This window comes from Bubalus bubalis, chromosome 20 (genome assembly GCF_019923935.1).
Source record: "Bubalus bubalis isolate 160015118507 breed Murrah chromosome 20, NDDB_SH_1, whole genome shotgun sequence".
Taxonomy (NCBI): domain Eukaryota; kingdom Metazoa; phylum Chordata; class Mammalia; order Artiodactyla; family Bovidae; genus Bubalus; species Bubalus bubalis.
The window spans coordinates 11030176-11048855 of NC_059176.1; the positions used below are offsets into that span (position 1 = coordinate 11030176).

At 48.6% G+C, this 18680-nt stretch overlaps 1 protein-coding gene across 2 annotated transcripts; it reads right to left on the bottom strand.

Moving 5' to 3' along the window:
• Window positions 1–9245: 9245 nt before the first annotated feature.
• Window positions 9246–17341, bottom strand: LOC112580892 (serpin A3-7). Of its 2 annotated transcripts, none has more exons than XM_044933300.2 (5): window positions 17196–17341; window positions 14783–15418; window positions 12896–13166; window positions 10657–10807; window positions 9246–9621 (listed from the first exon to the last, which is right to left on the bottom strand). In XM_044933300.2, the coding sequence occupies exons 2-5, from the start codon at window positions 15414–15416 to the stop codon at window positions 9424–9426; spliced, it is 1254 nt and encodes a 417-aa protein (XP_044789235.2). In that variant the 5' UTR covers window positions 15417–15418; window positions 17196–17341; the 3' UTR covers window positions 9246–9423. The 2 variants fall into 2 exon arrangements, with proteins under 2 accessions (XP_044789235.2, XP_025127221.3); XM_025271436.3 differs by having other exon boundaries at window positions 17192–17339.
• Between the last annotated feature and the right edge of the window lie 1339 nt (window positions 17342–18680).

Here is an 18680-nt window from a genome sequence, read left to right on the forward strand (position 1 = left end):
AAATCAAAGAGGACACTAATAGATGGAGAAATATACCATGTTCATGGATTGAAAGAATCAATATACTGAAAATGAGTATACTACCCAAAGCAATTTATAGATTCTATGCAATCCCTATCAAGCTACTAACGGTATTCTTCACAGAGCTAGAACAAATAATTTCACAATTTGTATGGAAATACAAAAAACCTCGAATAGCCAAAGCTATCTTGAGAAAGAAGAATGGAACTGGAGGAATCAACCTACCTGACTTCAGGCTCTATTACAAAGCCACAGTTATCAAGACAGTATGGTACTGCCACAAAGACAGAAATATTGATCAATGGAACAAAATAGAAAGCCCAGAGATAAATCCACGCACATACGGACACCTTATCTTTGACAAAGGAGGGAAGAATATACAATGGATTAAAGACAATCTCTTTAACAAGTGATGCTGGGAAAACTGGTCAACCACTTGTAAAAGAATGAAACTAGAACACTTTCTAACACCATACACAAAAATAAACTCAAAATGGATTAAAGATCTAAACGTAAGACCAGAAACTATAAAACTCCTAGAGGATAACATAGGCAAAACACTCTCCGACATACATCACAGCAGGATCCTCTATGACCCACCTCCCAGATTATTGGAAATAAAAGCAAAGATAAACAAATGGGACCTAATTAACCTTAAAAGCTTCTGCACAACAAAGAAACTATTAGCAAGGTGAAAAGGCAGCCTTCAGAATGGGAGAAAATAATAGCAAATGAAGCAACTGACAAACAACTAATCTCAAAAATATACAAGCAACTGCTACAGCTCAACTCCAGAAAAATAAATGACCCAATCAAAAAATGGGCCAAAGAACTAAATAGACATTTCTCCAAAGAAGACATACAGATGGCTAACAAACACATGAAAAGATGCTCAACATCACTCATTATCAGAGAAATGCAAATCAAAACCACTATGAGGTACCATTTCACGCCAGTCAGAATGGCTGCGATCCAAAAGTCTATAAGCAATAAATGCTGGAGAGGGTGTGGAGAAAAGGGAACCCTCTTACACTGTTGGTGGGAATGCAAACTAGTACAGCCACTATGGAAAACAGTGTGGAGATTCCTTAAAAAACTGGAAATAGAATTGCCTTATGATCCAGCAATCCCACTACTGGGCATACACACTGAGGTAACCAGAATTGAAAGAGACACGTGTACCCCAGTGTTCATCGCAGCACTGTTTATAATAGCCAGGACATGGAAGCAACCTAGATGTCCATCAGCAGATGAATGGATAAGAAAGCTTTGGTACATATACACAATGGAGTATTACACAGCCATTAAAAAGAATACATTTGAATCAGTTCTAATGAGGTGGATGAAACTGGAGCCTATTATACAGAGTGAAGTAAGCCAGAAAGAAAAACACCAATACAGTATACTAATGCATATATATGGAATTTAGAAAGATGGTAACAATAACCTTGTGTACGAGACAGCAAAAGAGACAGTGATGTATAGATCAGTCTTATGGACTCTGTGGGAGAGGGAGAGGATGGGGAGATTTGGGAGAATGGCATTGAAACATGTATAATATCATGTATAAAATGTGTTGCCAGTCCAGGTTCGATGCACGATACTGGATGCTTGGGGCTGGTGCACTGGGACGACCCAGAGGGAGGGTATGGGGAGGGAGGAGGTAGGAGGGTTCAGGATGGGGAACACAGGTATACCTGTGGCGGATTCATTTCGATATTTGGCAAAACTAATGCAATATTGTAAAGTTTAAAAATAAAATAAAATTAAAAAAAAAAAAAAGTGAAAGTGGAGAGTGAAAAAGTTGGCTTAAAGCTCAACATTCAGAAAATGAAGATCATGGTATCTGGTCCCATCACTTCATGGGAAATAGATGGAGAAACAGTGGAAACAGTGTCAGACTTTATATTTTGGGGCTCCAAAATCACTGCAGATGGTGACTGCAGCCATGAAATTAAAAGACGCTTACTCCTTGGAAGGAAAGTTATGACCAATCTAGATAGTATATTAAAAAGCAGAGAGATTACTTTGCCAACAAAGGTCTATCTAGTCAAGGCTATGGTTTTTCCTGTGGTCATGTATGTATGTGAGAGTTGGACTGTGAAGAAAACTGAGCACTGAAGAATTGTTGCTTTTGAACTGTGGTGTTGGAGAAGACTCTTAGAGTCCCTTGGACTGCAAGGAGGTCCAACCAGTCCATTCTAAAGGAGATCAGTTCTGGCTGTTCTTTGGAAGGACTGATGCTGAAACTGAAAGTCCAATACTTTGGCCACCTCATGCAAAGAGTTGACTCATTGGAAAAGACTCTGATGCTGGGAGGGATTGAGGGTAGGAGGAGAAGGGGACGACAGAGGATGAGATGGCTGGATGGCATCACTGACTAGATGGATGTGAGTTTGAGTAAACTCGGAGTTGGCGATGGACAGGGAGGCCTGGCATGCTGCGATTCATGGGGTTGCAAAGAGTTGGACACGACTGAGCAACTAAACTGAACTGAACTGATTAAAAAGAATGTATTTGAATCAGTTCTAATGAGGTGGATGAAACTGGAGCCTATTATACAGAGGGAAGTAATTCAGAAAGAAAAACACCAATACAGTATATTAACACATGTATATGGAATTTAGAAAGATGGCATCGATGACGCTGTATAGGAGACAGCAAAAGAGACACAGATATAAAGAACAGACTTCTGGACTCTGTGGGAGAAGGTGAGGGTGGGTTGATTTGAGAGAACAGCATTGAAACATGTATATTACCTGTGTGAAATAGATCATCAGTCCAAGTTCGATGCATGAAACAGGGCACTCAAAGCCAGTGCAGTGGAACAACCCAGAAGGATGGGATGGGGAGGGAGGAGGTAGGGGGGTTCAGGATAGGGGACACTTGTACACCTATGGCTGATTCATGTCAGTTATGGCAAAACCACCACAGTATTGCAAAGTAAGTAGCCTTCAATTAAAATTAATTAATTTTTTAAAAAGTACACTTTGGATGAAAGACTTGGTATCTAATTTCCAAGAACATTTGTACCCAACACCCAATTTAGACCATAGAGAAAGGAAAGCCCATAGAGAAAAGAAGGACATACTAAACAAACAAATCGATTATTATATGGCAAAAAAGAAAGTAAGACAATTTTAGTCACAGTAGGAAACATAAGGAGAAGAAAAAGGAGTAAAAAGAAAGCAAAACATAAATCTAAATGATAATATAGGGAATACTTGGGAGAAAATATTTTGCAGAGAACCAAAACAATACTTTCCATCTTAGGATGTCATCTTGGCAGTTCCTGGCTGGGCCGTTATGACTGTCAGCTGTTATGGTGGAGGGCAAGTGATGCCTGTGGTTTCTGAGTTTAGACCAGCACTGTGAGGAAGGCCAAGCCACATGGAAGTAACCCATGTGCGTGTCCTGACCACAGCTCAGCTGAGCTCTTTGCTCACAGCAGCATCGACCACCAGGCATGTGAGTAAGGAAGCGTCCGATGGCTTCAGTCAGCCGTGGTCCACGAGTAAGCACAGGAGACACCCAGAGTGGAAACAGCCTTACTGAGCCCAACAGAATTGAGTGACAAAATTGAGAGACAGTAACAAGAAATGCATGTTGTTTTATAAGATGACATTTGTATAACCAGCAAAAATATATTTTTTAATTGAAGGCAAAGTATTGATTTTTTTTGACAAACAAAATCTTAGACAATTCATTACCAGTAGACCTGCATTATAAAAATTGTTAAAGAAAGTTCTTGGGATAGAAAGTAAATAGGCAAATAAAAATTTGTACAGAGGAATAAAGAGTGCCAAAAATAATAAACAGTGTTTTTTTTTTAATCTGATTGTGAATCTCTTTGATGGGCAATTAACTGTGTGTAGAAAACAAAAGTTGCTATGTATTATGGGATTTAACACGTGTAACTTATAGAAAAGGGAACAATTGCAAATGGGACAAAAGGGAGAAAAAACAAGAATACTGAGATAAGGTTTTATAGTTTACTTGAAGTGATATACTATCATCAGATATGTATTGATGAGTTCAAGATTTATTGTACATTCTCGATACACTGAAAAAATACACAAACTAAGAAGTATAGGTTTTAACCCAACAGTTGAGTGAAACAAAAACACGAAAACTCCTCAATCCAAAAATACAGCAAGAGGAAACACAAAACAACACAAACTACAGATGGATCAAAGGTAAAACAAATAGAAAGTCAGAAGATCTACCCCAGTCATATCACTAATCCCTTTTGGTAAGTAAAATTATAGCTGGACTATAGCCCACCAGGCTGCTGTGTCCTTGGGATTCTCCAGGCAAGAATACTGGAGCCACGCCTTTTTCCAGTGGATCTTCCCGACCCAGGGATCAAACTCATTTCTTTTAGTTCTCCTGCATTGGCAGGCGAGTTCTTCACCACTAGCGCTACCTGAGAAACCCATCACTCACCCTTATGGAAACGCAAATCAAAACTACAATAGACACTACCTCAAATCTAAGAGGGATATATTAATAATAATAATAGATACTAAACAACATGTGTTTTCAAGGATGTGGAGAAATGAACCCATCGTACACTGCTGGTGAAAATGGTGCAGTTGCTCTAGAAATTGGTTTGGTGGTTCTTCAAAGAGCTAAATGCAGAATGAGCACATGAGCCAGCAATTCCATGCCTATGTACACACCCAGGGAAAATGAAAACATGCGTCCACACAACAGTGTGCACGTGAATGTGTAGAGCAGCTTATTTATAATACCCCAGAAACCTAAAACAGCCAAACGATCAGCAAGGTGACAATTGGAAAAACACGGTGCTGTATACTCAGACAATGGAACACGCTTCAGCCACAGAAAGGAATGAAATACCAATACACACGCAACACAAATGAATCCTGGAAACATTATGATACATGAAAGAAGCTGGCCACCAAAGGTCATATATCATATTATTCCCTTTATATAAAATATCCAGATGTTAAATCCAGAAACACCAAAAGCATATTAGGAGTTACCATGCCCTGGGGAAAGGGTAGAATGGAGTGAGACCTTAAAAGATATGGGGTTTCCTCTGGGGTGATTAAAATGGTTAGACACTAAAAAGAAATAATAGTTTCACGGCATTGTGAATGTGATAATCATTATTAAATTTTATACTTTAAAATGGTTAATTTTATGTTGTGCAAACTTCACTTCAGTAGAGAGACCTAAGGAGAGAGTAATTAACTCTCTCCTTAATTAATTAACTCGTAATTAAATGCCTTGTGTAGGCATAGTGTAGACATTGCTTGGATCTTAATTTTAAAAGAATTTGTTTTTTAAGTTTAGGCACCCATCAGGGGAGTGATAACTTGATATTTGATAATATTAAGGACTTATGCTTATATTTAAGCATGATATGCCATTTTAAGTATTTTTAAAATTCTTATGATTAAAATAACAGGATGTGTAAGATTTGCTACAAAACAAATCCCAAAGAGGGAAAGGGTTAGGAGGCAGGGAATAATTGTATTGGCCCCATGTTAATAATGACTGAAGCTGCTGATATGTATGAGTTTATGTCATCCTCTCTATTTTTGCAATGCCTGAATTTTTCCATGAAAACCAAAAGTCCTTGAGGGAGACATTGTGGCTTGTTTCCCAGTGCTTAATGCATCCTCAGCATGAAATGGGGGCTCATGAGTGAGTGAAGGAAGGAGGGAAGGCGTGGATACTGTGCATATCATCGTACCCTTGTGTTCCTTCCCTTTACAACATCAAGCGAACATCAAGAGAAAGAATTGAAGATCCTGACAGGTCAAGGAAAACTGAGACTGTGTGTGTTTATGTCCAGGCAGTAGATGAGCAGAATAAAAATAAGTCATAGGAAACAAGACTCTTAAGAGTCCCTTGGACTGCAAGGAGATCAAACCAGTCCATCCTAAAGGATATCAGTCCTGAATAGTCATTGGAAGCACTGATGCTGAAGCTGAAACTGCAATAGTTCGGCCATCTGATGCAAAGAACTGACTCCTTGGAAAAGACCCTGATGCTGGGAAAGATTGAAGGCCGGAGAAGGGGACAACAGAGGGTGAGATGTTCAGATGGCATCACTGACTCAATGGATGTGAGTTTGAGCAAAGTCCAGGAGTTGGTGATGGACAGGGAAGCCTGACGTGCTGCAGTCCATGGGATTGCAAAGTGTCAGACACGACTGAGCGACTGAATTGAACTGATAGTAAACAAAACTGGGAGCAGAAGTTTTGAAAACACTCTCTCTTTGAGTACATACTAACTTTTCGGCAGCATTAAAAAAAAAAAATAGCTGCTCATCTCCCACCAGGAGCACCCAGACCTGGGTGCAGATGCACCCTGAGACTTAACCAGCTCCTTGCACACCTGGACCCAGGACAAGAGGGTCACAGCCCTGAGCTGGGGCAGCTCACAGTCTCCTCCAGGCAATGCCAGGTGGCCCCGACCAAGGGGCAAACAGCCATGAGCATCAGCATTCAGGCAGGAGAGGAGTTAATTCTCAAGAGAAAGACTCTCGGGATGTTCGTATTGCCTCTGGAACCATCCGACTCGGAAGAACCATTTCAGTGACCTCCTGTCTTCTCACACATGTTCATACATGTACACACACACACTCTCTCACACACACACACTCTACCGTTTATCCCACTGTCGAGAAAACTGAGGGCCAAGGAGGCCCACCCCTGTGCCACGGGGCAGAGTGGCCTTTCTCCATCTCACCGACACCCAACAGACTGTTTGTGCCCATTCCGGTGACCCCACATTTCTCACCCTCAACTCTTTCTGCCCTAGGCTGTGTCGTCCCACACTGAGTCTCAGATCCATGACTGCATGTCTCTCTGGGCCGTGTTTTCAGGCCTCTCCACCTCCATCCTCAGCCCTGCAAAAGGCATCTCAAACTCCACAAGGAGGCTGCTAAGGAGGGAGACACAGAGCCCATGACTCGGAAGGGCGAGCACCAGGAATTCCTGGAATCAGACGTCAGGGAACCCCTTGCGGAGCCTGGCACATCTACATGACATCATGGTCCCCTCTGTCCCATCTCAGGCTTCCCCCTACCCCACCTGCAGGGCAAATATCACTCAGCAAGTGATGTTGGCTCCTACACTGGAAATCAGCAGAGGCCTTGGAGCTAAGGAGACACCAGAGCATCCTATCAGGAAACCCACCTGTCCCTCACGGGGGAAGTCTTGACCTTGACTCTCATCCTCCACTGGTCAGGATCTCCTCCCGCCTCCTCCATCCCAGGCACTCGGCTCTCTCCAGGGATTCTGGGTGCCAGCCCCCTGGGTTGTTCCTGTGCAGCCCCGGGTTAGCGGTGCTGTCAAGCCACATCTGATAACTATCCCTAAGGACTGTGCCAGGCTGCAGCCTTGTGGCTGGTCACCCCACCCCCTGACTCTCTCCTAAGGCCACACAAACAGACCCAAAGAACCAGCAGCATCTTTATCACACACAAGCCAACTCCAGCCCAGCTCTTGCCAGGCTGAGGGCTGAATTCTAGAAAAGTTGACTGCACCCCCTCTTAGCTCTCCTTCTCTGGCCTTCCAGCCAGGGCGGGGCTTCCCTCATTCTGCTCACCTTGTCCTTGCCCCACCCCTCTGTGGCTTTAGATCACTGCATCCCAGGAACCACTCATTCTCCCCTTACTCCTAAGTCCCCTTCTCTGTCCGCTGTCTGCCTCTCCCGTGGTCCTGGGGTGACGGCTTTCCTCCCTGGCTCCGCGCTCCTCCCCACTCTGTTCCTCTCCCTGGTGACTTGCCCTTTTGGGTGTCCTCCTATGTGCACCCCTTGGCACTCAGCTTAGGGGACCTCCTTCCATCTGTGCTCACCTGTCCATCCTGGGAGGATCAATCCTGATGCTTCCCTCCTGCCTGGTTCTCTCCTGAACTTCCCCTGAGCAGATGCCTTCAGTGCCTCCTGGGAACCATGCAAATCTCCTCTGTTTAAATCCCTTTAAAGCTGCCTAGGACCCCATGGAACTTTCCCAGAACCCTCACTGAGTCCCAGGCCCCCGGTTCTCCAGCGGCTCCATCACGGCCCCGTGCTCCCTGCCGACCCTCACTTTCTGCTCCAGTTGTGCCCAACTTCTTTCCCTTTCTTGAAAATGCCCCCCTCGCTTGTTCTCTTGCTGGCAACACTCTGCTCTCTGCTCACCCACAACCTTCTACCTTTCCTCTGCTGGCAGCACTGCAATCCCCTCCTCCAGGAAGCCTTCCCTGAGTGCCCACGGAGTCTGGTCCTCCCCTCTCAGCCTCCAATCCCTTTCTTCATCACCCATCTTCCCCATTATATTCTAAGTCCCATGAGGCCCATTGCTGCAAAAATCTTTATGGGCCGAGTGGCTTTGTGATTTAGAGTGTTCCTCTGACATCCATCTGCTTGGGATAGCATCTTGTGGAGGTAATTTCTAGCTGTGGGGGAATTGTGACCTTGGGGGAATTACTGAGCCTCTCTGTTCCTCAGTTTGCCCATTGGTAAAATGGGATGAGTAACAGCAAGTATCTCATAAATAGATGACATGAATAGGTTATTCCAGGTAGAGGTCTTAGCAGCTTGCTTGGAAGAGAGATCTCTTCCAAGAGATGTCAGTTGTGGGTGACGTCATCATTATCGTGTGCTCTCCCTGGGGATCTCACAGCCCCAGTACATCAGGGGGATGAAGGGCTGTGTGTTCCTATTATTACACATTGTGTGTCTATTGCTCTTTGACTCCTAGGAGCGCCATATTGGTGGCTGATGGGGCTCCTCTGTCAGGGGAGGAGGTGGAATTGGCCAGGCGGTGGAGGAGCTCAGCTGGGAACCTGGGAGTAGCTTGTCTCCCAGGTTAGGGTGCTGGGCGGCAGAGAGGTGATCCTGGATGAGGAGGCCCAGCTCAGCCCCAGGAAGGAAGGGTCCAGGAGCATGTGCCAGAAGAGGTCAGGGTCAGAGCCCCTGCAAGTGTGCACCAGGGCACATCCCAGGCCCTGGGGAGGAAGGAGTGAAACTTGACCTGGACCCAGAGCTCCTGGAAGTGGTCATCGGCAGCAAGGGCCCCTCCCAGTTATAATCCTGAGGTCCACTGGGCTTGGTCACAGGTGCAAAGCCTGCTCCTGGGCCGGCTGGTGAGGCTGAGGCAGAGGGGCCCAGAGGTGGGGTGGGCTGAACGTGTGTGGTAGGGTGGGAGGCTTGGCCTTGGGGCCCAGCAGCAGGGCGGAGACGCACAGGAAAGCATCCAGTCCAAGGAAGGTGCTTTATTGCTGTTCTGTGGCTCAGAGCCTCCTTGTCACCAGGACATACAGGCCCCGTGCACCTGGAGCCCCTAGCATTGTCGCTCTCACCTTCCAGGGATGAGCAGAGGGGGCCAGGCTGCTTCCAGGGACCTGGACACCCAGCTCCTTAGGGAGGAGGGCAGCTCTAGGCTTCCTTGGGGTTGGTGACTTTGCCCAAAAAGATGATGCTCTGAGTGTCTTTGCAGAATATGGAAATCAGAAAGGGCCTGTTGAAACTGACAGTGAGCGTGGGCACGCGTGATGAAGTCGCCATTAAGATAGCTGTGACAGCAGCTCCTTCCGTGCCCTCCTCGCCCACGTCGAGCACCGCCTTGTGGACCACCTGTAGGGACACCGGAACATTACCACTGGAGACGGGAGGCAGGGTGTGAGCAGGGGCCTGAGCGCCTCTGAGGACCGACGTTCATCCAGCTGCTCCTGGTCTGTCACTGTGCTGACAACCTGTTCAATCTGTCTGTTTCCCATCCAACTATCAGCTGGTTTGCCATTGTGATGCATGCATGTGGAAAGGGAAGCTGAGAGTCCTGGGCCCAGGGTCAGAGAGGCAAAGAGCAGGGGCTCCTGGATCTGGACCCCTCTCTGTCTGAGTCCACAGACTCTGCTGTCCCCCAAGCACCCCCTAGTGTAGGGGGAGGGGCCAGATCGAGGCACTTTTCTTGCAGGGAACCATCCACAGTCCTTCCATGCTGAAGTTGCAGATGAGCGGCACTGCTTTCTGCGCCACTGTGGCCCCTGCTGACGTGTCCCTGAGCCCTCAGCTACCTTGCCTAGGATTGGCTTCCCAGCCCTGGACCACAAGGCCCCATGGCCCCTGTGCCTCCTTTACCAGGCTCTCTGGCAGGTGGGGTGCAGGGGAGACTGCAGGGCTGTCCAGCCACCCCCATTCATTCTGACTTCTCTGCTTGTAGGATGGCTGTACCAGGACCCCTGGGGTCCTCCCCTCCTGCTCTAAGTATATATTCATCACGATGGCCCTGAGCCGTTGTTAGTACCTCTCACCTGCTCTGCCCGTTTCTTCATGCTGGGTGAGAACTATCACCATATTTAATAGATGAACAAAACTGAGGGCCACCGGACTTGAACTACTTGCCTCTTTAGGCATGAAAAGTAGAGCTTGGCATGGGGTCCACTGATTCCACTCCAGGGGAATTCTTTCCCAGTGATGGACTCCTGGTCACATTATATTTCAGGGAAGGTGGGGACAACTCCCAATATGATTGTAACCCAGTCCTGGGGAGGGTGATTGATTTATAGGAAATTCAATGAATTTGCAAATTCAGAATTAGTCAAACATCTGCCTGTCTGCCCCCATTCAAGCTCCTATAAAAAGGATGAATTGGGCAAAGTTTAGACTTACCTGGGAAACTGCCAGCTTGTGGTCATCTGTGATTCCTGAGAAGTCCGCATCTCTGGTGAAGATTTTCTTGATACCCAGCTGGGAAAGGATGTCTTTCAGCTGATAGTAGCTGGAGATGGAAAACCTTGGCAGGTTGAGTCGATGTATATGTCTAGGAAATGAGAAAGATAAACTTGAATTCACGCTGGACAGTGTCTGCCTTTCTTCCACCTCACAGTTTGACCTTCTGTGGTTTCATCTCCAACCACCTCCTTAATACTGGAAAGATGAACTTCCTTCCTCAGTGTCTAGACCTCTCAGGCTAACTCTCCTTAATTCCTAATTATGCATTCCTGACGGCAAGAGTCTAATGGCCTTAGGGATGGGGTTATGGTGTTGCCCTCAAAGCTCCTCGCCTCTCCCCTGCAAGGTTGCAGGCAAGGAAAACACCCTCCTCCAACAGGGATTTCACAATAGCTAGGAGATTGAGCCTGCGAGGCTGTTCCACAGGCACCAGGAAGGCTTCCTGCAGGAGGTGGCATGGAGCCTGAGTCCCAGGGGAGGGGACGGATCTAACTGGGTGAAGAGGAGCCTAGGAGGAGGTGGATGCACTTGCAGGAATGTGGGAAGCCAGAGGGGCTGTTCCACAGCACAAGGGCGGCCTGAGTGTGGGCGGCAGGGAAGGAAGGAGCTGAACATGGGCTTGGAGGGGACATGGGGGGCTGGGGGCTGCAGTCAGGGGGCTTGGGGACATGAATCATCCAATTCAGAGTCATCCATCTTGCCTTCCCAGTTGAGGACAGGACAGCTTCAGCTTCTGAGCAGAGCCGCCAGCAGGTTCTTGGAGCAAGAGATGCTGTCTCCCACCCCGAGGCCTCCCTCCCTCTCTCTCTCTCAGTATTTCCCTTAAGACTCTTGTCAGGCTATCTGGTCTTAGATGCCAAATATGAGGAGGCTCCCCTTAAACTGTGGGGTGCCCCGCACAGCTGCCCACACCCCCTCCCTACCCGCCCCTGCAGACTCTGGCCCAGCTGCCTCTCCTTCTCTTGTCCCCCTGAGATCGGTCTCCTGAATCCCACCTCCTGGTCTGTGTCTACTCTCGGTTTACCCAGAACTCAACCCCTCCCCATACTTCCCGGCTCCTCCTGGTCCAGCCCCCAGCGCTCTTCCCTGGGTGACCCCACTGGGCTCCTGGTGGCCTCCCTGCCTCCATGCATGTCCTCTGCCATCTGCTCTCCACTCAGCACCCTGGGTGGTTCTTCTAAAACATCACTCAGCTCTTTTGCTCTTTGACTCAAAACCTTGTGATGAGTTTCCATCTCCCTTAGATGGTGGGGGAGTCAAGGGGTCTGCAAGACTCCAACTGACCTGAGTCCTCCCTGAGGACCCCGACCTCTCCCAACTTCCCCCCTCACTCCCTCTGCTCTCCTGCTCTGGCCTTACTAATCCTCAACCACACCAGGCTCGCTCCTGCCTCAGAGGCTTTGCACTGGCTGTTCCTTTGGTCAGCAATGCTTTTCTCCATGACATCCACATGACTCAATCCCTCACCTCAAACATCACCTAAGGTTATTCTAATTATAATCACACACTAACCCTGGATCCAATTTTCCTTCTCTTTTTCCTTTATTTTCCCTCACCTCACCATTTCCCATCTCTCTGAGTACAAACTTATTTAGTTATGTATTTCTTATCTGTCTCCCCCAATCACAAATAAAGCGCCATGAAGGTGGGGAATTTAGTGTTTTATTTGCTGACTCGGGATCTAAATTATGCCCTTAGACATAAAACGGTCTCCATTAATTAATTCAACCATTGCTAAGTGGATAAATGAGTAAATGAGTGACTATGATGGAAAGACAGTGTCAAGCTGGTCCTCAAAGCCTGTCTCACCTGACCCCTCAACTGATCCTGATTCTATCCCTTCCTCTCCACCGTCGAAAGGCAGAGCCAAAGAAAGAACTGCATGAGCATTGGGTGTTCTGTTGAGGATCCTCCTGACTCAATACGTGTTGATGTGAGAGGAACCCTCAGTCCCCTTGCCATCCCCTCCTCTGATGTCATCATCCTATGGAAGGAAAACTTTTGCCCCAAAATCCCTAAGGTAGCAAAGGGCAAAGTCATCTCAGTACAGGTTCTCCCACCACTGTCCCACCCCCGGACATTCCTGGGGCCCTGTTGCTGGGAGTCAGGAGTCCAGGAAGAGGGGGAAGGACCAAGACGGCAAGTGAACCCACAGCTCTGGGTCCTGGGGAGTCACCTGGGCTGCAGGGAGTTTCGCCACCTCGTCAGCGTCTCCGGGGTCAGCTTGGCTTCCAGGTCCTGCATTTTGCCCTCGTCGGGGAGGATGAAGAGGGCGCTGTCGTTGCTGGTGTACGTGAGCTCCACCAGCGTGCAGCCCAGCTCCTCGTCCCGGAAGTAAGGGGTTTCCAGGCCAAGGGTCATCATGGGTACCTCCACCCTCTCGTTCTTGCTCACATGGAACTCTGACTCGTAAGTACGGTTAGGATTAAATGGCGTCTTCCACAGGGCTGGAGGAGAAGTGATAGATGAGGACTCTGTGAGTACAAGGGCTGTGTCCTCTCCCTCTTCTGCCCTGATCCCTCAGTGGGGAAGACCCTCCCTGCACCAGCTGTGCCCCCATACCATGTGCCTCTGGGGTGGGGCTGCCAGGTGTGCACATACACCTGGGCTGATGGATAAACCTTTGGAGAAGGGGGTGAACCCCGCAGGTCAGCATCGAGAAGTGGGGCATGAAACAAAGCTGGTTAGTTGTTCTACATGCAATGTCAACAGGAAATATGGAGGGCAAGGGAGAGATGGGGATGAGGCTGGGCCTGGGGAGATACGGGACCTCCTGGACCTTCAAGGGGACATGTTAGTGGCCAGGGGTTAGTCATTGGCTGGTCAGGGAGGACACACATCCCCACAGCCTTGTGAGCCTGGCTGGAGCAGGAGCCACATGGGGATCCAGAGGGCAGGGCAGGGTCAACAGAGGAGAGGACTCGGGTCTCCATCCAGGAGGATGGATCCTCACAAGACCAGGAGTTCTAGATAGTTCAGGGCTCTGGGGCTTCAGGGAATGTGTATCCACCCCCACCTCCTGTTTGTTTCCACCCCTGCCTGTGTCCTCAAGGTTAGAGGCAGGGGTAGACGGAAAGGGAGGCTGCCTGGGGTGGCCCTGGGGAAGAGACTTGTAAGGAGAAAGTCCTATGGTGGAAAAGGAAAGGGAAGCACAGAAAATGCATAAACCAAACATAGCAGGACAGGCCCGGATTCATTTTTAAGAATAATTCAGTTCTCAGCTTTTATTTACAGACAACTACGGTGGCCCAAGAGGGCTGCTCTGGACTCTGCCAGGGACTAACTTGTCTCCAAGAGCTGGTGTCTCTTACATAGCTGACCACTTCCTGACTTGATAATCTATCTCTGGATCCTTATTGGCCCTTCTTGCTCCCTGTGCAAAATCCATCTGCCTCTACTCTGCCCCTTGTGAATATCCAGGCTGAGCTCTGCCATGCTGACCTCCTGTCACCAGGACCGGGCATCATCCAGCTTGCAACCAGGAGAAGATCCTGTCTAGGAGGCTCCCTTCTGCAGAGGCTGCTCCCAGATGGTGTCCTGACCTGTTCCACACTAAGCTGATAGAAGAGCACAGATGAAGACCCTGGGGATGCACAGGCTCCTCAGAGTCTGTCTCACCATGAAGCCCACTGGCCTCACAGGGAGCCTCCAGAGACCAAGTCCTCCGGCAGGTCAGAACCAGCCCATGGTGGGCACAGCTGAGGGTTCCTGAGGGCTCCAACACCACCTCATCAGGAAGGACACACACAAGAGTGATGGGAATGGGAAGATCCTTCCTCTAGCAGCCGGGTAAGATTAAGTCAAAACACAACTCTCCCCCTGTGTCAGACAAAGGGTTAGCAGCTTCCCTGCACTAATGTCCTGTAATGAGCATTGGAGTTTGGGAAATCCCAAGACAATCAAAGCCAATGGTTGGGGCAGGGTCTTAGTGCGGAAGCCCCTTAAGCTGAGAGCAGCCTTCTCTATAGTGTTTCGCCTAATGACAGTTGACTAAGCCAGGAAATAGCCCTAAAGCCTCAGAAAATAAGTATTTGATCCTCTGAACCCAAAAGTAGGCACCCACCTTTAAAGAAGATATAATTCAACAAGATTAAATTTGTGAGCTGGTCATGATCATTGACGAGCTTCTCAATTTTTCCATGAGTTTTATTCTTCACATATTCATTGATAAGCTTTACAGCAGCTTCAGAATCCTTGAAGTTGATGGATAAAACCTCAGAGGCGTAAAAAGCCTCTGCATCTTTCCTGAATTTGTCCAACAGCTTCAGCTCCTCTGGCAGAAATATGGCGTTGCCCACGCTCAGCTGCAGCTGGTTTCTGGGCTGATTGAACGTCTGCAGGAGGTGCTGGAAGCCCTGGTGGATTTCTGTCTCAGGGGTCTCTGTGAGGTTGAACTTGAGACCCTCCAGGATCTCCCTCACAGTGGGGTCATGAGCTCCCAGAGACAGGAAGGCCAAGGCTATGGAGATGCTCAGAGGGGAGAAGATGACATTCTTATTGGGGTTCTTCAAAGCCAACTGCTTGTAGAGGCTGAAGGCGAAGTCAGTGTTGCTGGAGGCTAATGAGTGGCCATCCACAGATGTCCCTTTGTGCTGTTCTTCTGGGGTCACATTCTCCGGGAGGCAGTGGACCCTGGAGCAGAGCCCAGCCACCAGGAGCCCCAGAGCTAGGAGGGAGGACATTCTCTCTGCCCTCATGTCTAAAAAGCAAAGCTCCTTTCAGTCTCCGCATGTCAGATGACGTCCCAACCCCTGACACTGTCCCCTGTGGTCTCTGTTCTCTCAGCCCAGCTGCGCTGGTTCCCAACACACACGAGGAGGCTCTGGGCTCCCTCTCACCCTTTGGTCAAGTGCTGTGATCGTTAGCAATTTCCCCAGTGGAGAGACTGGGCACAGAGAGGGGAAGTGGCTTTTCCAAGATCACACAGCAAGCGGTGGAGAGAGTGAGGGTGAGGAGCCTGGGGTGCCTGGCTCCAGGGCGAGGAAGCTGGTGATGGGTGTGAGGTGCTGTCCAGCGAGAACCCATCTTCCTCTTCCCGGGAGCTGACACTGTCAGAGGGGCCTAGGAAGCAGGGCTCCTTTCCCACCGTGCCCCCTCTCTGACTCCCAAGAAGGAGCCCTGTACTGATCAGAGGATACAGCACCTCTCCCCACCTCTGAAGAGAAAGGGTGTGAACTCAGGGAGGCTCTCCTGTCGAGGTGCCTGGTCACAGTGAGGGTTCAGGAGAGAGGCCGCCACAGGCAGCGGGAGCCGTGTTGGAGCCTGGCTGCCCTGAGCAGGGCTGGTGTAAAGAGCAAGGAGGGCAGAGCGTTCTGCTCAGCCCCTACCATGTGAACACATGGAGGGTGTTTCCATCAAGAACTGGGAAAGGCCTCCTAATGGGGAGAAGCAGGGTGAGCTCAGAGTCTCAGGGACCTGGTCGAGGATTTCTTTTGGACCACTGTGTGTGCTGTGTGGTGACGGGCAGTGACTGAACCTCTCTGATCCTCAGTTCCCACCTCCGTCCAACATGTGGAACGGCTCAGGTGACATACAGGAAGAAGGTGTTGGGTTCCTAAGTGGAGTTCCAGATGTGTCACCCCCTCCACTGGCCACCCTCTCTAGGACTCTACAAGCCACACTGTGATCCCTGGGGATAGAGGACCGAGCTACTGCCCGGGAAACCTCCAGGAGAGACTGAGGTCAAACTGGTGACCTTTTCCCTTCAACCTCTGCCCCGTCATCTCAGGATTCAGAGGAGAGAGCACTGCTGGGGTGGTGAGGGGGGAAGTGGGGAGATTGAGGAGGGGAGGACCCTGAGCTGAGTCTCAGCCAGAGCCCAGGGGAAAGGCCTTCGCACAAGCCTGAGGACAGAGGTGATCAGCTTCCCTGACAATTCAGGTTGCTCAGTGCTGATACAATGGTTTCTTTCAAAAAGAGTTAAATATTTTTTTCCGAAATTATCCTGAAGGAATGGTGCTTTTTTATTTAGCAAGGTTAAGGCTCTATTTCTAAGCAGATTCACCTCCCTTCTGCTTGGCCAGGGGCCCTAGAGGGGCAGTGGAGCCCAGAAAACCCCCCACCCCTGGAGACCTCTCTGCCCAGAGGAACCTGGTGTACTAATTCTGTCCCCAGGGCTCTCTGAGAGCTGTACCCTGTCCCAGGCAAGGAGACGCACCTCAGGCCCTTGGGGGAGCTCTGACCTGACGCTGGATGCACAGCTATATGGAGCGCAGCTGGCTCGAATAACAATCCCAAAGAGTCAGAAGCAGAAATGTCCCCAGAAGCCCTGGTGGCATGTCCCTCCCTTTGCAGGATGAAAACTAAGACCCAGAGAGAGGACTGGTGTTCAGAGGACTCAGAACCCTCCCAGCATTGGACACATGTCCTCCTGCCTCCCTCCTGCCTCAGGCTCTACTGACCCCTGATCAAGGCCAGAACCACCCTGGGAAAGGGGTCCCTTGGCTCCCAGTGTGGGAGCATCACGGATTACCTGCCTGTGAGAGTGGGATGTGGGCAGTGGATCCAGAGGCGACACCTGCCCGGATGCTGGAGTTTCCCGGGTGCTGCTGCCTATTTATCCTGCAAAGCCCTCCTCCCAGGCTTGTGAAACATTGGCGGGGACAACACAGGACTCTGTCCTCTGACTGGAAATGGGCAGATGACCTTTCCTGGTAACAGGTTTCATTAGATCTACTCAAACAGTCTAGTTACCAAAATTGCTTTTTCCCCCTAAAAAATGTCCATAAAACTAGCACACACAAAAAAGTCTATCCTGTGTTAGAGTTTTCTTCTGTTTATAAAATACTCATTGAGGAACATGTGAGAACTCAGAAAACATCAAATGGACCATTGAAAACTTCTCCAAATTGTTGTTCTTTTTAAAGAGTTATTGACTCTTATTGGTGTTTTATTCCTGTTTCTGATATCCTCATTGAGGATCATGTAGAACCCCGAAAATGTAAAGAAGAGCTTGGAAAATATTCCCTAGAACTCTATCCCCAGGGAAATCCCAAGTTAGCATTGTGTTGTGTGTCTTTATTGGGAGTTTTCTGTGACGTGTATATGTGTGCATGTGCCTTTATGTGATAGGAATCTCCAAACACAAACTCACACATGTTTTTCTTCATTTTGTTTTTCGTTTGGCTGCACTAGGTCTTAGTTGAGGCAGGTGGGATCTTTAGTTTTGGCATGTGGGATCTAGTTCCCTGACCAGGGATTAACCCCAGGCCCTCTGCATTGGGGGCACTGAGCCTTAGCCCCCAGACCACCAAGGAAGGCCCTCATACATGGTTGTCAATATGCTATAAGCTATTTGTTTGCAGCTTGATTTGCAAGTTGAGGCCCTCCTTTCTCATTCCCACAGGGCTGATGTGAGCCTGATGACCCCAGAGAATTGCAGGAGCTCCAGTGTCTTGGGCCACTGGTCTCGGCCTTGACCTTCATCCTTCTGCCCTTCACTATTGGTTCCACGCAAGAGGCGGTTGTCCTCCACCCCTAATATTGATGTCTTAGATGTCTCATTGAGCCAATCTCAGGTATTTTATGGGCTCAGGGAATAAACCTACCCGTTCATCTCTCATAGTCACCACCCTCGAGCCATGACAACCCCTGACAGACCCTTGGGGACCGCTGGGGGTTCCATCAAGCACAGTTTGCAAACCACTGGCTTTGTGCTGAGCTTATGGCTTTTCCATGAAGTAACCTTCAATTCTGAAAGTACTATTCACCAGCTGTTTGAACCCACGCAATTTACTGGAAATCGATCAACCTTAAACTCTTCAACTCTAAAATGCATGCGGATAACAATATTTCCCTGACTGGAAAGGTGTGGGAGGACATCTCTGTGAAGATTTAGTCAAATAATACTGAATGTGAGCTCTAGTAGAACAACTTTTTGTTGTTGTTTGGCATAGTATGGTATCGTTTGTTGTTCAGATGCTAAGTTGTGTCCAATTCTTTGTGACACCATGGACTGCAGC

What these genes read in the sequence shown, in the direction of transcription:
- LOC112580892 (XM_044933300.2), bottom strand. Translation starts at nt 15,416, where the DNA reads ATGAGGGCAGAGAGAATGTCCTCCCTCCTAGCTCTGGGGCTCCTGGTG. An exon ending in CGAAACTCCCTGCAGCCCAG is followed by an intron (nt 10,808 to 12,895) that starts GTGACTCCCCAG and finishes CTCATTTCCTAG; the next exon opens with ACATATACATCGACTCAACC. An exon ending in ACAAGCTGGCAGTTTCCCAG is followed by an intron (nt 9,622 to 10,656) that starts GTAAGTCTAAAC and finishes GTGTCCCTACAG; the next exon opens with GTGGTCCACAAGGCGGTGCT.